The sequence below is a fragment of the Micropterus salmoides genome, unplaced genomic scaffold, assembly GCF_014851395.1.
Source record: "Micropterus salmoides isolate LMB-PRFRI ecotype aquatic unplaced genomic scaffold, ASM1485139v1 Ms_hic_scaffold_23, whole genome shotgun sequence".
Taxonomy (NCBI): Eukaryota; Metazoa; Chordata; class Actinopteri; order Centrarchiformes; family Centrarchidae; genus Micropterus; species Micropterus salmoides.
Window position 1 is genome coordinate 278,263 of NW_024041484.1, and position 19,187 is coordinate 297,449.

The window sequence follows — 19,187 nt, forward strand, 5'->3', positions numbered from 1 at the left end:
TAGTTAGAGAATAAATTCACTGTAATATAATCAAGAGCTGTGTGTGTTGCCTATTTATAGTTCCTGCCAAGAGAATTGACCCTTTAGATATGAGACTGACTGATTTAAGATAATTGAGCGATTATTAACTAACTGATCACTAGTAATAATTGTATAATTATTCAAAACTACCTAGAGGTCCGGAGACTCTAGGATTATAACAACTCCGGTGGTGCCCTTTACGAGGAAATTCTGATTTTATGAATAATAATTCATAATTGGGTATCAATTCTCATAAATTTATTAAAATGCATAACTAATAAATTTAGGTCCACTACATAATGGTGCCCTGTGTGAGGCCTTGTGACATACTATAATAGACTATACACACAGCCCTGATGCAGAGAAGTTATTGAGAAAAGTTATTGAGGAAAATTTTTCCCTCCAAAATTTTGCCACTGAAATAATTATCGCCCAGTAAGTTGCTCCCTAGAAAATCTCCTGTCTTCCCTCTTAACTTAACGTTAGTGATGAAAGTGTGTGTGAGTTTTGACCATGTTCTTTGTTGTGAAATGAAATGCTTTGTGCAACTTGTTTGGCCGCCGCGCCATCATTCTTTGTTGTTCAGTACAGAGCTGTAGTGAGCTGAGCTATGAGGACCGAGCTAATGTTAAACTGAATGCATTCCTGTAACGTTGCCATATGAGAAATCTGAGCTAAAGCTACATACATCTCCACTGACGAGTGGATGAAATGCCCTTTTGGTTGAGAGAAACTTAACCGATATTGATAATTTTAAGGCCTAATAAGAGGCAGACAGATTACAGTTGCGCTGTGCCAATGTGATTTGTTTGCGGCTATAAATAACAGTCTGACGCGCTGAGCCGTGGATTGTTATGTTATATGCAAAACTCCGGTATCCTGTTGAAATTAGCTACTTCAACAAATACAGCTGCCCGCAGTGGAGTCACAGGCGTGAAGACGCCGAGTTTAGCCTGTAGCGTTGTACCTACCGAGCTAAGTTAACGCTAAATCGAAGCTTGAAAGCAAGCTGAGTCATTGAAACAAAGGAGCGAGTCCTTCCCCCATTTTGAGCGGGACTGTGTCCGTCAGTGTTCTGATTTACTGCCGTTGCTGCAACGACGGTTTGCTAACTGCGTTAGCCTGAAGCTAACAGCTGTTGGGTCCGAGGACCAGAGAGGAAGCCGCTTCTTCTTCTACATTGAGAAATAGGCCGCGCCCGAGGCGGAGCCACAGCTCCCCTACTGGCTGGCGGAATAAATTGCATGCTCTGCATTAAATCGACTTCAGCGTCATCAGTGACAGAGATGAGCGTTTGAATCGAGTGAATTAAACCAGACTTTGGTGATAGATCTTGTTAACTTGAGACACATAAACCATTGTGTCGACTCTCAGATTAAATTAATAAGGAGTGTTACTCCTTAAGTGTAGGATAGAGCACAGGCTCTCCTTTTTCCTTGAATAACCTTTAAAGATCTATTGGGTGTTTGCTTGTAACAAGGTACTGAGCCAGTTTAGTACCCTAACCTAGGATTACACTGAGTAGTTCTATTAATTTTGATGCAATCTTTTATTCAAAGATTCGCTTTTCTAATTTTGATCCAGCTGTATTTGAATAAAAAGCTTTATTCTCATTACTGCTGCAATATCCCTGATTTTGACTTTGTCATTTTGAAGCCTTTTCTGTAGTGCTATTTTTGATCCTTGCAGGAAATAAGATAAATGCAGAATAACATCTTGATTTGAATTTTTGTTAACCTTTTGTTGTTTGGACTGATTGGAATTCTGAAACCTACATTAAGCTTGATAAGTTGAATTGATAGCTTTCCAACTAGGCTTTCTTTAATCCTTGTTCACTATAAATGTAATTTGGACTCTGACTTTTATAGCAATTGGAATTTTGATAACTTGATAACAAGGGTAATTAAAAACCTTCAGTTTAATCAGCTTTGATTTTTTTTTTTTATTTAATCCACTTTAATCAGCCTGGGATTTTTGTTAATGTAACTTTGAACTTTGAGTTTATTCTCATTGCCTTTGAACTTTGATTTTGAAATTTAATTATTTTGATCTCAAATTTTAATTTTCCAATTTTGAACTCTGATTCTAAAATTTAATTTTCTCAAACAATTTTTCCAACTTTGACTTTGATCATTAAGGACTTTGAGCTTTGATTGTCAAGCTAGTTGTAACATGAACTTTGATTTGATCTATAGCATTTAACTTTAATCCCAAGTGTGATTTAATTCTTTTCCTATTTTGCCTTCACCCTAAATTTGAATTTTCAGTTTGGGCATTTAAGTCTGACTTGAAAGTCAGCTTTCTCCAACCTGACATTCCCTTTTTCTCAACTAGTAAACACACTAGCTGAAACTCTGTTTAACTGACTGGCTCAGGTCTGCTGTACCAGCTAACACCTGTAGTCCACTTCTGATTTTGTTAAAGCAAATTGTATAACTGAGTCCATAGATTCGATTTGATCCTTTTCTTCAGATTCCACCTTCCAAATTAACTTAAAGGAACATCAACAGCTCCAGGAAGCTATAGAAGCAACACCCATTTATTTTTGTATTTTTATGCATATCCTCGTTTGTTGTCTGATTTGGACTCACACCAAAGTCCTTAACCAAACCACTTGAGTACCTGCCTGTGAACATGGCAGACCCACGCTTAGTGGCAGCCAGTGGGGGCGACCCACTGGAACACTTTGACTCCATCTTGGCCCACATGACCGAGACCATGGTACCTGGCTACTCAAGCCAATACAAGGCACCGATGCGGTGAACCTTGAAACAATTTTTGCAGAGCTGGTAACAACTGCTCTAGCCACTTCCTCAAAGGACAAAGCCTTGTCCCAGATGCTAGGAAAACTAGCTATTGTAATGTCTGCCCAGTCTAAGCACACGCACCAGCTTAAACAGCAGCTGGAAAACACCAGGCAGTCACTAAGTGAAGCGGAAGAACGCATCACTGACCTACAGCTCCTTGCCACCTCCCACAGGAGGGTGGAGTCGATGAGGAGAAAATTGAGCTGCAGGAAAAGACCAATCAGCTTGAACACTCACTCTTTCAGCAAGAACAGGAGTTAGAGTGGACCAAAAGTAAAGTTAAAGACACAACTGAATCCTTGACCAATCAGAAACCCTCCTTAGACAAGCAGTGGGGGAAATTAAAGAGCTAAAATTACGAGTCAAGGTTTATAGCAAACTTAGAGAAGCTGACCAAAAACGCATGCAAGAAATGCGAAGACAGCTAGAGGACAGGGACAGAGTAACCCAATCCCCGCTACAGCAGGAAAACAAGGAGGAGTTGGCTGATACCAGAAGAGAGTTCCAGCTCTCATGTGAGACAGCCAAACATACTCCCTCCTACAAAACACTCCCACCAGAGAGAGACAAGGCTCGCTCCCCTTTGCCAGCCTCAGGAGGATGGTCTCCACGACCACTCCCACAACTGATCCCACAGGATCATATGACAGAGCGCCAGAGAAATAGCCCTCCACCTACTCAGGTGAAGACGGCTTACTCCCCTCGGCTGCATCCGCCGCCCACTGCTGACCATGACTTAAGCCCCTCTGACAGGGACTTAGACAAAATCGCTCGCCACATAACACGCTTCGAGCCTGAGGCTACAGGCTCAAATGAGACCAGTATCTATCTAAAAGATATTGAATACTACTTGCGGAAATTCCCTGCTGCCACCACTGACGACAAGATTTACCTGATCAAGGTGACATCTAGTCGAGAGGTCAGCAGCTTTATTGAACGCCAGCCCAGGTATGTCAGACAAGATTATGACTCGCTCTGCCAGGCACTGGTGGAGGAATATTCTGACTTGACAGCACAATCAGGTCTAACAGCTGCACTTGCTGTTAAGCAAGGGAGGCCAGAACCTCCTCAGCAGTACTACAACCGACTCAGACAAGCGTACTTTGGTACCAAAAATGAGCCCGATATGGAGGAAGAGTTAAACTTCAAATATCTTTTTATCCAAACCTCCACCCCACTACCAGTCATCATCTGGGTGTGGCAGCCTGCCCACGCACCCAAACCAGTCGACAGCTACGCGAGTTAGCTACAAAAGGATTTGAAAAGCAGAGACTCACCATGACGAGGCATCCTGAGCCCCATGGTGTCCTCACTCTCAGCATCAATTCCCTACAGGTGGAGCCAAAACGAGCTCCTGGTCTTGAAACACCTGCGTCAACCTGCATCACCTCCCAGAATTATAGACCAAGCCAGAAGCAGAGGTGCAGCCTGCCTCAGCAAAATGAGCATGGTCGACGTCACTCAGAGCCATCTTGGTCTGAGAAGAGCCAAAATCTGAGGCCTGAAACCCATCGGCCCAGGTACACGCCCAACCGCTGTGAAACCCACCTCTTTTCACGGAAGGGGGGACACAAGCATCACAATCCCAAAACAATTGGGACAGGCGATCTCAGAGAGCTACACTCCAGAGATCCCACTATAGAGACACAAATACGATAACACTGAAAGTGAGTCTGACACACCCACTTTTAGTAAGGAGGAAATTACAGCGCTTAAGCGCCTGCTCCAAACCCTGTCCAAACAGGAAGATAAGAAGGCAGAGCACTTGGCCGCAGCTGCTGCAAAGCCAAAGTCCCCTTCTCCTGACACTTTGTCAAAACGACTGACACGCTCACACAGATGGACTGAGAGAACCGCTCCCTCCAGGACACTCCTGGTGGTACAGTCCGAGTCCAAAGCCACTCAGGGCAGTCCGCCCTCCCAACACTTCTTGTGTCACCTTACTGAAAGGGGAGTTTCACGGAAATTCTACCTGCCTGTAACACTTGAAAACACTCTGGTGCAGGAAGCACTTCTTGATTCAGCTGCAGACATCACTATAATGTCATCAGCCCTCTTCAGGCAGCTACAGGCTATGACCCGCTCCCACACAGACCTGAACTACAGACTTGTGACATTGAGGTCCAGCCACTCGGCCCTGAAAACCTCAATCTGACAGCCATGACATTAGTCCACATGTCTATCGGTCCCATGGACCTCATCCACCCGGTGTATGTCTCACCATTTGACGCCATTCCTCTACTCATTGGCAAAGACTTCCTTAACCGCTTTGAGCCACTGCTTGACTTTCAGAACTTGACGATCTGGGCACAGGTGAAACGACCCCTGCCTATCTCACTGTCTGAATACATCACAGAACGAGAAACCCGCCTCTGTGCTTTAGTTACCACTCAAATGACGCACTGATCCCCAAAACCACTCCACTGGATTGGCCGATCAGCACCGACACTCATGACTGTGAGCTCAGACTCCAGAGATGGGGCACATGCCTTCTTCCTTGCCTCCTAACCTCTCTATTAGAAGTGATTCACACTGAGCCTTCAAAGGCTACTGTCAGCCTTTCCTCTTTGCCTACCAGCGACTCTGTTCCCACAGGCAACATGACCAATGACAGACAGATGGGTGCACAAACTGTCACCGCCTTCCCTGTCAACACTTCACCAGAGCCATCCTCCATGACTTTACATAAAGGCATGAGAGGGGGGTCAGACACCACATATATTCATCCTACAGCTGAACTTGACACCAAGTTTACAGCACTAGGCAAACAGGGTGCTGTTAAAGACACACCCCAGCACTCCCAAGCGGATTTGCTCCCCACCCATCCCGCCCTTATGACTTGCGATGCCACCAGAGCCCAGGCAGCAGGCTTGTCTGTGACAGCCGCCCCTGCGCCACAAATTCAAGCCCTGACTCTCTTGGTGACTCTGACCTAATTCGGCTTCAAACTCTTGATCCCGCCATTAGCAAAATGCTCCTCTGCCTTTCTGACGCAGAGCCTGTCTCCAACACTGAGCTTGCTTCCATCCCTGGCTTGAAACACCTTTACCTGGTGCGCTCTTCTTTGCGTGTCGTCACGGGCATTCTCTCGTATGTCTCAGACGCCCGCACTTCACCTGCGTTCGTGGTGCCTCAGAGCCACAGGGGGGTGATGCTCATGCACGCCCATGACTCACCTTACAAAAGCCACAAGGGTTCAGTGCAACACACAATGCACTAAAACAAGTAGCATATTGGCCAAACATGCAAAAAGATGTAGCAGACTACATCAAAACCTGTAAGGTTTGCTGCCAGTCTCAACCAGCAAAACCATCACACAGAGCCTCCTTACAACGGAGAGGCATTTCTTTTCCCTTGTCAAAGACACAATTTGACAGGAGGGAACCCCAAACTGAACCAGCCAGAGGAAATAAACATTTCCTCGCAGGCAAAAATAATTTAGACAGCACACAAAGATGCAAAGTCTATAACGACCAAAATGCGTCTCACAACAAGCTCCGAAGGGGGGACAGAGTTTGTCATCACATCTCTGCTCCACTAAGGAAACAGGACGGCCAGAGAACAGGAAGACTTGCACACAAGTTCTCTCCCCACTGGACCGATCCTTCTGTGGTCACAGACAAACATTCACCTGTTCTGGACCGAACTAAGCTTCACAAAAATCCCATGGGACTTGTCGGGAACGATAACGTCCTAATAAATTAATAATTAACAGAAATCCTCAATTAGGGACGATAGCTGCTAGTGGTTAAAAGGTCATTAGAGTTCGCGTGCGTGCCTTGTAAAACAGAACTTGGAAGCCAGGTATCTTTTACTTCGGTCCGCCACCCACAGCTCTAGCCACTATTCTGTGTCTCCCTGTTGCAATTTAAACCTCCACTAAATTACCAGTGGAGGTCTTTAACCAATTAATTAGAATTTCCAAAAATTTCCACCCACCAGGTGGAGCCGCTCTCAACCTGACCACTTAGTCACAAGTGGGGTTACTGTCTAAATTTATTGCTCCTTTAACCAATTAAGAATACCTGCTCCAGAGCAGACATCTTGCAGCAACTGCAGAAATAGAAACCACTCAGAACAGTTCCTCTCAGGACTAAAAGCCGCTTCTTTTATAAAATTTGTTTTGAAAGGGCTAAGACCCTCAGACTAGACTGTTAGCCTAAACAAACCTCAAGCTCACTGCAGCTTATGGTTCTGAATATCATGAATTTCTGAGAAAAATAATGTTGGTCATGCTCACACACGACTTGTCATTTTGTTAAGATATTTGTTTTGCTTCCCAAATTAATTTTCCGCTTTACTTTGTTTCAGGTGATTAAGTAACACAGCAGGCACCTGCTACTTTCAGACTAGCTAATTGGGGTTACCCTAAGTGACTAGCAGAATTAGTAGCCTTAGAAGGACATCAACCTGATCACAGATGTTGTGTTTTGCCACCTGCTCTGCTTGACTCCTTCCACCTCACCAGCATCATCAGTACCTGACCAGCAGCTCGCCAGCATCATCAGTACTGACCAGCAGCTCAGCATCATCAGCTCCTGACAAAGTCGACCTGCACCTGACAAACCACACATGTTGTTTCTCATTGCGTCCAAAACGTTACCTATCGGAGGGAACATTTTGGCCGAAGGGGGGACTGTAGTGAACAACGTGTGGATTTGTGCATTTTATATTGAATGAATGTGGAGCTACCCTAAATTCCTTTCTCCTCCCCAGAGAAGATGGGGAGGGGTCAAAGTTGCTTTCTCTAAGTGCTAGCCCGACCATAAAACTGGCACCATTTTGATTCCGAAGCTGATAACGCGGGGCCTGACTGTTAAACTGACAAAGGGACACGAGCCAGCCATTGGCATCTCCCTGAACAGCCTATCAAAACTTACCCCACCACACACGTTTCCGTGGAAACTGACCTTATTCTTTGTTTATTACCACATCAAAAGGATACTCCTTGTCTCACCTAAGTGTGACATGTTCCAGACACTGAACTTTGGATGACAAAGGACTGCATTCTCCAAAAGACTCAAAGCATCTAATTAAATTTAATTAAATCTTTAGTTACCTGAATATGTTGCCTCTATTTGAGTAGTTATGTTAACTGTTGTTGCTATCTGTTGTTGATATTAGTGCTGAAAAGAAGTTACTTGTGCAATGTTTTTATTTTCAGCAAGACACTCCTTCATCTGATGTAATCAATGCTTGTTCATAATACTTTCTTACAAAATCCCTTTAGAAATGATGACAAAGAAATGTTTTACTATACTCTTAATCGCCAGCTTGAATTTAAGGATGAATCAACAATATTCCCCGGTTCCTAAGGAGAGACGATGATTTAATCCAAGCTTTCCTCATGTAACCTGAGCTCCCCCAAGTGGACGAAATAAGTATTACATGCCCTCGTCGGAAATGCGGTTAAATGTGTAAAAATACTGACCAATAATGTGACAATTGTTTCCTGTTACCAAATGCCTAGAACAGTACAACCGTTCAACCATTGAGGTTCGATTGTGGAAAATATTTGATTATAATACGTGCAAATAGATTTCTTTTCTTTAGACATTAAGTTTAGAAAGGCAGTCCTGGGGAAACCTGAGACGCCCCCTGGGGAACCACGCCCCAGGCAACAAAAGAGCGACACGCGACCTGCTCTAGACTCTTCTCTCAGACTCTTAGACTCTTCCCTCTCTCGCTCTTCCCTCTGCCCTCTGGATGCTTCGGCACGCGCGTGGCGTGCCTCGCCAGGCACACGCCCAGGCCACGCCCAGACAGCGAAACAAACAGGCCTTTGTTCGCCTGAAGCTACACACCTGAAGTGCCGAGACATCGATCTGCCTTCAGTTTGTTTTATTTTCTTTATTTCTTTGTTTGTTAAAGTTATGAGTCCGTTAAGTTACACTGGACTAATTCAGGAACGACCAAGTTCCATTTTAAGCCTTTTTCGTCGAGCCAACTTCACCGAGGTCAGACCAAGCCACGTGGTCTCGCCAGCTACAACCAAGGAAACCTGCAAACAGCCGAATTGCCAGACGGAGGAGGCGTTTTCAATCAGACACGGAGAACCCCGGACAATCCCTAGCAAAAAGCCAGGATCGGCAGCTAGAGTGGGACCCGTGCAACAGGCCAAAAGCAGGCTGTCGACAAGCAGTAAGACTTAACACACGTCCTGTGATCAGATGTCCATTTTAACTCCTAAACTGTAGCATTAGTTTACTTTCATTAGCTCTTCTATGCCGTATGAGTCGAATGCTTCCCACAATCGAACCTCCAGGCTCATTGGTCAGCAAATGTTTATGTTCCCTGTATCCAACCATCTTTTATCACCTTAGTTAGAGAATAAATTCACTGTAATATAATCAAGAGCTGTGTGTGTTGCCTATTTATAGTTCCTGCCAAGAGAATTGACCCTTTAGATATGAGACTGACTGATTTAAGATAATTGAGCGATTATTAACTAACTGATCACTAGTAATAATTGTATAATTATTCAAAACTACCTAGAGGTCCGGAGACTCTAGGATTATAACAACTCCGGTGGTGCCCTTTACGAGGAAATTCTGATTTTATGAATAATAATTCATAATTGGGTATCAATTCTCATAAATTTATTAAAATGCATAACTAATAAATTTAGGTCCACTACAATGTTAGCAATGCATAAAGGAGTATTTTGAATCGAAATGTTAACAATAATGAATCGGCCCTCTGGATCAATAGTAGTGGTATTATGATTGAAGTGTGTTTTTCTATTTATCATAATGGTGACACCCCTTTGTTTTGAGTTATAACAGGCTGAGTACGAGTGAGGAAACTGTGGTGAGGTTAGTTTATCTGCTGTCTTGGGTAAATGAGTCTCCTGTAATAGGACAATGTCTGCTTGCAGATTATTTAGATGGTTAAAAATTTTTAATCTCTTTTCCCTTGAACCAATTCCGCGTACATTCCAAGAGGTGATATAAGTGAGGTCATCATTCAACTAAGGGATGTGGTGAAGGCTAGTGTGTACAGTGTGCGTGTTGTATCATTGTGTGTGTTGTATGCGCCTGTATGTGTATATATGTGTTCATGTTGTACGCGCCTGCGTGTGTGCTAGCGGTGTGCCCGACTGTTTGTGAATTAAACAGTATGAAAATTGCGCAGCTGATCGACGTGTAAACGGCGGAGGAAGAGCAACATTAACAAAAGAAAGAAATAGTGAAACAAAAACAGAGGAAAATACACAAAACATTATCGGACAGTCTAGTCAGATAACCACAGTATAGGCTGTTGAGACGTGCACTGTATTTTATAACTATTAACTTGCCATATGTCACGGAGTAATTAACTGAGAGGGGAAAATGATCGCATAGTGATACAGTTCACCTGTTGATGGACTTGGTTCTTAGTAGAGCCAAGGAGTGGTGTCTCGGTCGCGGTACAGCTGGCCATCAACGTAAAGTTTATCCACCGCGATGACAGCCCGTGATCCTTCTCCAATGAGCTTCTTTCTTATCGGGAACAGGACTCGGCGTCGGTCCAGGATCTCCCGGGGAAACTGGTCATTAACGCTGAAGTTGGTCCCTCTCAGCTCCCTGCCGCGGCCTTTAACCAGTTCCTTCTGCTTGAAGTATTCGAACTTCGCGACGATGGGCCTGGGCCTCTGGTTCTTCTGTTGCCGTCCTCCCAGGCGGTGCACCCGGTGGAAGCTGATGGTCTTTACGGTCTCGGCCGGGAGCTTCAGTTGATTTTGGATGAAGCTTTTAACGGTCTCCTCTGGGGCTTCATCCGCCTGCTCCGGGATACCCGAAATGACCAGATTATCCCGCATACTACGAGTCTAGAGATCGATGATCGCTTCTCTAATGTTTTTATTGTCTGCCGAGAGCCGCGTCATTCCCTTTGTGAGGGATTTAACCGAACCTTTGAGGACCTTGTTTTCCGCCGCAAGCTCAACCACCTGTTTCTGGCTGAACTTCAGGGATTCCCGCAGATCCTGAAATTCTTTGTGAAGTACTTCCACCAGAGATAATCAGGCATCAAAGCTAGACAATTTCTTGTCTATTGAATCCAGGATCTCTGTGAAATCTGCACCTTGTGAGGAGACTGCTCCAGGTGATGCTCCAGGTGAGTCTTCAGTGCGGTTTCTCTTTGATTTCCCCATGACCACTCGATGAAAACACTAGCCAATATAAACTTCAAGGTCCTCCAAACACTCGTCCTCGAGGTCCTCCAGTGCGATTTGATTGCTCTTATTTGTTAATTCGCTTAAAATTGGCGGATTGTTTGTTTAATGAAATGTTTGTTTAGCTGCGCGCTGCCATGTTTGAATTGCACCAAGTCTCACGACGCTCACCGTGTCATCTCCCTGTTGGGCAACTTTATTAAATAAAGTGCTGATGGAGAAAGTCAGGGAGTGGACAGTGAGAAAGAGACACAGAGAGGCGGGGCAAGCTGGTGTGGTTACAGTAAAAGACCAGAGGTGTAGGGGCGTGTGAGTGTGAGTGTGGGGAGAAGAGAAGTCCGAGGCATGTGCAAAGTAGGTAGATCTACAAGTAATAATAAAAAATGTCCGTGAGGATTAAAACATACATTCATGTGATGTCTGTCAGCCATCCCCGATGGACCAAGCCTAAGTAGTAGTAGTCAACTGGTTTATTAGAAGTAACAAGTGAAGAGAAATTTGGACAAATAAATGCGCCGTATTTGTATAGCACCTTTCTAGTCTTTTCGAACACTCGAAGCGCTTTTACACTACATCTGCTTTCACCATTCACACACACTGAGCTTAAGTGCTCAAACAGAAACTAACATTCACACACCGGCGGAACAGCCACCAGAGGCAATTCAGGGTTCAGTATCTTGCCCAAGGACGATTCGACATGCGACTGGAGTAGCCAGGGATTGAACCATTGTACTTCTGATTAACAGGCAACCCGCTCTATCTCCTGAGCCACAATCCACAATAGAGGCCCACACATCATTTAGCACAACAGCCGGCAGATTATGTCGGCCACTGTAGCTTCTCCTACACTCTTGGAAAGGCTGAGCGGTGACTGAGGTTGCATTCATGTGGTGTCAGAATCTTTTTTTTTTTTAAGAATGGATACAACCACAGCTTGAGAGGGTAGTGATTTAATATCTCATGGTAATTTAGTCATAGTAACAGTTAAAAACATGCCTACATTTTTCAGCCATTAAGGCCCTCATCAGGGCCTTTGTGCTGTTTCTTATACATTCAACTCAAATCAATTCAGTCAACACAATATCCACACAGAAAATACAAACAGCAAAAGTAGCATTGGTACAAAAATAAATAATAGTACTGATAATTATAGTAATATTATAGGACTAGTAATAATTGTAGCCAGAAACACCTGCAGAAAGTGACAGAAGGAGAGAGGAGAGGGACGAGAAAGCACAAACTACAGGAAGTGGAAGAAGTTGATAGTTGATCTATATATAGATATATATGTTGCCAAGTTTTGTGCTTAATAGTTAACTACCTTACCTTTGTTCATGTCTATGTCTGTGTAAGTACATTGAGAGCAACAGAAAAACTGAGTCAAATTCCTTGTAAGTCTACACAAACTTGGCCAATAATGCTAATTCAGATTCTGATAAAGCATGTACATTCTGTATTAAATGATCTAAAACATCCACACATCAGTGTGGTATGGTCCTTCAGTCCATGCCTGCTGACTGTACAGATGATGCAGATTAGGGTATTAGTCTTTCTGCTGAATGCAAAGGTTAAATAAGATGAATGGACTGTGATGCGCTATACATCCAGGTGACAAATGGTGATAGGCAGAGTTACAAAAATCATAATATATCTCCCTGTGGACTCATAATGTCAAAGCCACAGTCCCTTGATAACAAGCTCCTCGTTACTGCATGTTCCCCGGTCAAAGTGAAAGTGAAGCAGAGTTCTTCAGAGTAAATATAACTGCTGTGATCAGCCACATTAAAATATATGAGTAGGTACTACAAGTAACGCAGTGAAGCTGAAATGTCAAGCTACTCCCTGATCAAACCCACAAGGTTAATATCAGCTGTTGTTCTTGTTGCCTTGATTGTTGCAAATGAAGTAAAGTTTCTTACGTTCTTAGCCTAAAATATAACAGATGCTAGGCTCGTATCCTGCTGCAGTAGAGGAAGGCCTGGCCACTGCAGGATTCATGAGACACTGACTGGTTTAAAGAATGACTCATTCAATCATTTATTCAGTTATTTGCACATTTATTAGTTTCTGTAAGTGCAATTGATTCATGCTGCTGTCTTCCTGTATAACAAAAGAAGAAAATATGTCCGCTGCTCTGTTCTTTGCTAATTTGTAGCTGTACTTTTTACCTGACCTGACAGACATTAATGGATTGTTGTCTTACCCATGAATGTCATATGATTGGTTCTTAAAATTTTTGTGATTTAGAAACTAAATTGTGTGCTTTGTTTCCTTTTCCCTTCTGCTCTGTGAAGTGACTCACTGCAATTCAAACACTGTCCATAACAAAAAAGCTGACCAATAATAGATTGGAATTAAAAACTTGATGCATCCTGTTCTTACACAATTGAAAATTACTTAAGGTTTTTATCAGAAGGAGCAGCAGGGTTAAATGACAGGTTCTTATTTTTCAAGTATATCTTAATGCAATACTAAAACGTTATTGGTGGCTGTAATCTTTCCACACTGGCCATGAAGTGACTCTACTGCTCAGTAGTCTGAGTTAGCCAAACCTTGACCTTGAAATTTGCTTTGCTTATCTATCCATGGTGCACAGGTGCTACATTTGTTTGTGGCTCAGCATCACTCTGCTGCCAATCTTATGATTTTGTCAAGTGCAAACAAAATACTTGCACAATAATGTCAAGATTCACCAAGTTTAAGACAGATTTTTGGCCCACAAGACACAGAAGCTGAACAGGTTCTGATCTTTAGAATTTATTCGCCAATAACAAAATATACAAATTTACGATTAGTACTGTTCATATCCCAAAATATTCCAAATAATGTATTAGTCCAATCCAAAAGCTAACGTAAATCCAAAAATCCACAGATAAACCCACGAGACAGGCAGATGTCAAAAAATATAGTTTCATGTGACTAAAGCAGGAACGGCAGTAATCTGTCTGCATTTATCTATATATGAATATGAGTGGTTCTGTTGTTCACAGCTGCTTTATAGCCTCCTGAATGCAAAGTTTCTCCTTCAGAAATTTTTGGAGATGGCACTTGCAATAGGGCCCCCAGTGTGATGTAGTTCAGCTTAAGACTCTTTGAGAAGCTTCCCAGTAGTTCATAAATTCACAACAAAACAAATAGCATTTAAAACTGCCTTTTGTTTTCCCTGAAGGGTGAACACAGGATCCAGATCCAGACCTGACAAACTAACCTCTCAGCTCACTGTAATGTGGGGAAAGAAAAGAGCCTTGAGCTGTGGCCTACTCATTTCTCATAAGTTTCTGTTTTCTCTCCAAGTGTTACATCTTACCAGACCTTACCCAGGAACATGCCCAGCCACCGCGCTCAGATTGTGCCCCGCTACCCAGAGGGCTATCGCACACTGCCCCGCAACAGCGTGATGAGGCCAGACAGCATTTGCAGTGTGGCGGGCTCCGTTTATGATCGGGCCCTCCGTCCCACCACCACCACCGTCAACACAGCGGAGAAGAGGAGGTCGATGAGGGACGACACCATGTGGCAGCTGTATGAATGGCAGCAGAGGCAGGCCTTCTCTCGACAGAGTCTGGCTCAGCCAACTGGTACGGATACCACAGACAGATAGAATACTAATCCCTGTCCTACAGTAAGAGCCATGACACGGACAGGTTTATTTCCAACTCAGAAAACTGGTTGTCAAGCCTGCTAACCCTCTGATATTTTGAACATCCTTCTCACAACAAAGCAAATACACTGACTGCCATGTCATTCGTATTTTTTACTGTGTTTGTCTGTTTTAGTTATTATTTGTTGTCTGCCGCACCGGCTCAAATTCCTGTGAGCTGGAATGAGCTAGAAACATGAAACTGTAAATGGTGTGCATGTGCTTCCATAGAAATATGAACTCAATCGGCCACATGGTGGTGCTGTAAATAAGGCTTAAAAATGCAAATTATGAAAGGCCACGCCCCACACGCCGTAAGTCCAATTGACTTGAAATTTCTCACACAGGTGCAGCTCAATGTGCTCAACAAAAAAGGACCATTAAGGTTTTTTTTCATTAAGGATTACCACCAAATTTTCAGCGAATCATCATTGGATCAAGCCTATTAAAAGTTGTATAAAGCATGTTGATATCTCAATTACTTTTCAAGACATTGACAAATGAACTTAGAAGGGGCCGGGCTCTGGACATAAATTAACACAAATCACAGGATATGTTTAGATAGGTGCCCCAGATATACCTGGACAGTTTGATGTACATACATCACTAGGGGGCGCTACAAGCGCTAGAAAGGTGCTTAGCATTACACAAATTACACTATAAATCACATATTCATTCTCCAGTCATCACAAATGTCTCAGGATATGTCCTCATAAGTAAGTTAAACACATCCTGAAAGTTTTATTCAAATAGAACATCAGGGGGTGCTATAAATGCAAACAAACTGCAGGTGATATAAAGCAAATCAGCCTACAAATTACAAATTGTTTGTCCAATCAACGCAAAACTTCCAGGATATGTCTAGATAAAGACCTCACACATACACTGCAAGTCTCATTCAAATTGACCACTAGGAGACACTATAAGTGCACAATAACTGGATGTGGAATGAAACAAATCAAGCTATAGATCAGAAAATGCTTGTCCATCGTTACAAAACTTGAACAGAATGTGTTTCATAAAAATATTGAACCATATGTGTGAAATTAATTTGATGGTGATGTTGCGAAAAAAGGTTTGAACCTGCGAATCGCTGCTTGTGGCTATATTTATTTTATATTGTTGTATTATTTAGGGCCAGAGCATGAAATGTGTGAGATCCCTATTGAAACTGAAGGGATTTTTTTTCTTTCTGTCTTTTTTTCTGCAAAGTAACCTCAATGTTGGGGACTTTGCACAAAATTCAGGAGTGGCGAAAAAATTTCATATTTTATGGGTTTCGTGCATGGGTGTGGCAAAATGGCTCATTGGCTCCCCTACAGAGCAGCCCCCGACAAAGTTTCACCTACGTGTACGAATTTTCTGTGGTACATGTATCATATCCAGACGTACAAAAAAGTCTATTGGAGCGATGCCCGACACCCAAAAGGAAGTTGGCCATTTTGGATTTAATGGTCATTTTTGGCGATTTACACACTTTGTATTTTACCGAACTCCTCCTCGGGATTTAGTCTGATCAACTTCAAATTTTTGCTGTGCACTCTAAACCCACTGACTATTAAAGGTTGTACAAACTGTCAGTTTTCATTCACGAGCATGCCCGTGGCGTGGCCTCGAAAATCAACGATTTGCCAAGAAACAGGAAGTTGTTGTAACTTCAGTATATGTTGCATGCTCACATCTGCACCTCAACCTGCCGTCAAAAATCGATGATTCGTCATGAAACAGGAAGCTGTTATAACTTTGGTGTACACGCTTACATCTGCACCAAATTTGATGTAATAATGGTCCAGCCCCGAACACATCCACATGTTCACTCAAAGCCATAGCGCCACCTGCTGGCAACAGGCACTATGCTATGATTGCCTACTCCTAGCAGGTTGGCCATATATCAACTTCAGAACTATCCCAGAAAACCCTTAATACATTGATGAAGACATGTTGTAGAACTTTTTGTTTGAGTTGCGTGACGGTGGCATGGTGGCTAGTTAAACACTTTGCCGTGACACAGGAAGTTGTTGTAATTGTTGACTGTAAATTCTCAGATCTGTACCAAACTTTACATGCTTGATAACTGTCCCGCCCCGAACACATCTACATGCTAAAATTCAGTTATAGTCATGGCACCAAAGTGCTCTGTAGCGCCATAAAGGGGACACAGGAAGTGACACACTTTGTGCAGGGGCACAGGCGCATGACAAATTGACAGCCAACAGGCATGCTTTTAGGTTTGCTCCATAATAATAACTTGTGTCATAATTTCTTTAAAAGGCCGACATGTTTTTGGCAAGGACAGCTTGACGCTCTACTAACTTTCTTTCTCCTCCTGCTGCTGTGCTTCCAGCTGTGGGTCATTATGGCACCTTGCCCAGCACAAAGACCATGGGCAACATCTCTGAACATGTTGTGGCACACTCCATCCCCACCTCACCGTCTCACGGCTCCCTGGCTCTCTACAGCACCTTCTCCCCTCCTCGCCAACAGGTCACTCACAACCCCAGCATCTCCCACTCTGAGGTGTCCTCACCGGTATTCAGGGGGGACGTGACGCTGGACCACCGGCACAGGACACACCTCGCCAAGGTAGGCAGCATGGCACTGGAGTCGACGAATAATAATAATAATAATAATAATAATTTATTATTCATTCATACAGCACGTTTCATACAATACTATAATATGTGCACTCAGTTTAGAACTGTTCGTCAAAAATCTGTGTTCTGTTAATAATTCAAATGGAGAACATTTTGAGCCACTGAATCACTTTATGAAATGCAATTTATGAAATGCAAGTTTGTAGACAAGGCTCAGCTCATCAGATGAAGCAGCGATATAGTGGAAACAGCTGCTGTGTTTGTTGCTTATAAAAATGTACAGTAGACTGGTAAAATATGTGTTTCAGTAGGAGTCATTCCACAATATTAGTTGGACTTGCAGAGTTAAGTTTATTATTACATACAGTAATTATTTTATTATTATGTATAAAACTTATTAATTCATATATGCATATATGTATATGTAATGTGTAACATTCAAGTTGCTATTTCTTTCCCCCTTGGCTCCGAGCAGATTTATTTTGGTTCCTACCTGCCGTTGTTTCAAGGGGACAGGGAAGTATGCTACAGGCAGGGCGGAAAGACTAACATGCAACGACAGAGTGAAGTTGTGTGTGTACTGTCACTGGTGTTAAATTATTAGATTATTCAAGAAGACATTTTAGCTGCTTATCACCCACAGGCCTGAAGGACAGGAGAACGCTACCAACCAGACATTAGGGTTACACTATGATAAGATAAAAATGCATATTTCCAAACAAATGTCAATGAATCAGTCCATAATATAATTGCCACATAGCAAACCTGCAGCTTTAGGTGCCCATGAGTGTCTGGGGCCCTGAAGCAATTACCTGCTTTGCCCAGGTGTTAATCCAGTTTTGTTAATAAGTGTGTATTGACCCTTTGCCTATTGATATGCCACATCTGTGAGGTGGATGGATTATCTCGGCAAAGGAGAAGTGCTCACTAACACAGATTTTGACAGATTTGTGAACAACATTTGAGAGAAATAGGCCTTTTGTGTACATAGAGAAAGTCTTAGATCTTTGAGTTCAGCTCATGATGAATGGGGGCAAAAACAAAAGTGTTGGCTTTATAATTTTGTTCAGTGTATATATATATATATATATATATATGTGTGTGTGTGTGTGTGTGCGTATATATCACTTTCTGTTTTTACATCTATTTACCATTCATAGACAAAACAACAAACATTATTGGCTCAGCAACACTTGTGTCCTGTTGCACCTTGATTAACTCTGGCGCTGCCTAGTTGACAGCGCCACTGGCTCTCCCTGGTGGTGGGAGGTTTACTGAAACAAATCATAAACATTTAACACAAATGGCTCTCACAGAGTGAATAATTGAATACAAGATGAAATGGCTTTAAGAGAGATGAATATTTTACATTTGTTTTTTTTGTTGAATAATGTTCTGCCTGAATACAATACATTCCTGTTAGCCTGATGTAACAGCTGAATTTAATTACACTGACATTAATTGAGTCCAATCATTGTTCTGTGTTTGCTACAAAGAAAGCAGATGTTGGCAAATAGATAACAGGGTGAAGCTATGACTGAAAGTTTTACTTATTTTAATAATGTTCCTCTTTTGATGCAAAGATGTTCCTCTTTGTAACATCAGTGAATGAAAAGGGCATCACAAATATATGTCTGCTTGCATTAGCTAATTAACTGCAAATCTCATGTATACTTATATTACTGCCCGTCATTTACCACATACCATAATGCATGCAATTTATTTTTAGTTTAGCCTTTTCTCAAATATACATTACAGTTGTGAGATCACATCATTTATATACACTCACTTGCCACTTTATTAGGTACACCTTGACGCCTGAACCATTGATGATCCATGCTTTCATGTTGTTAACGCCAAATTCTGACCCTACCATCTGAATGTCACAGCTCAAATTGAGACTCATCAGACCAGACAACGTTTTCCAATCTTCTTTTTTCCAGTTTTGGTGAGCCTATGTGAACTGTAGC

General features: G+C 42.6%; 1 protein-coding gene across 1 annotated transcript in view; it reads left to right on the forward strand.

Moving 5' to 3' along the window:
• Positions 1–19,187, forward strand: part of LOC119918508 (pleckstrin homology domain-containing family A member 5-like) — a 98,581-nt gene that overhangs the window by 50,864 nt on the left and 28,530 nt on the right. Inside the window, exons 7-8 of the mRNA XM_038739286.1 lie at positions 14,278–14,561; positions 16,968–17,206. Coding sequence (XP_038595214.1) covers positions 14,278–14,561; positions 16,968–17,206 — 523 coding nt within the window. The remainder of the gene's footprint in view (positions 1–14,277; positions 14,562–16,967; positions 17,207–19,187) is intronic.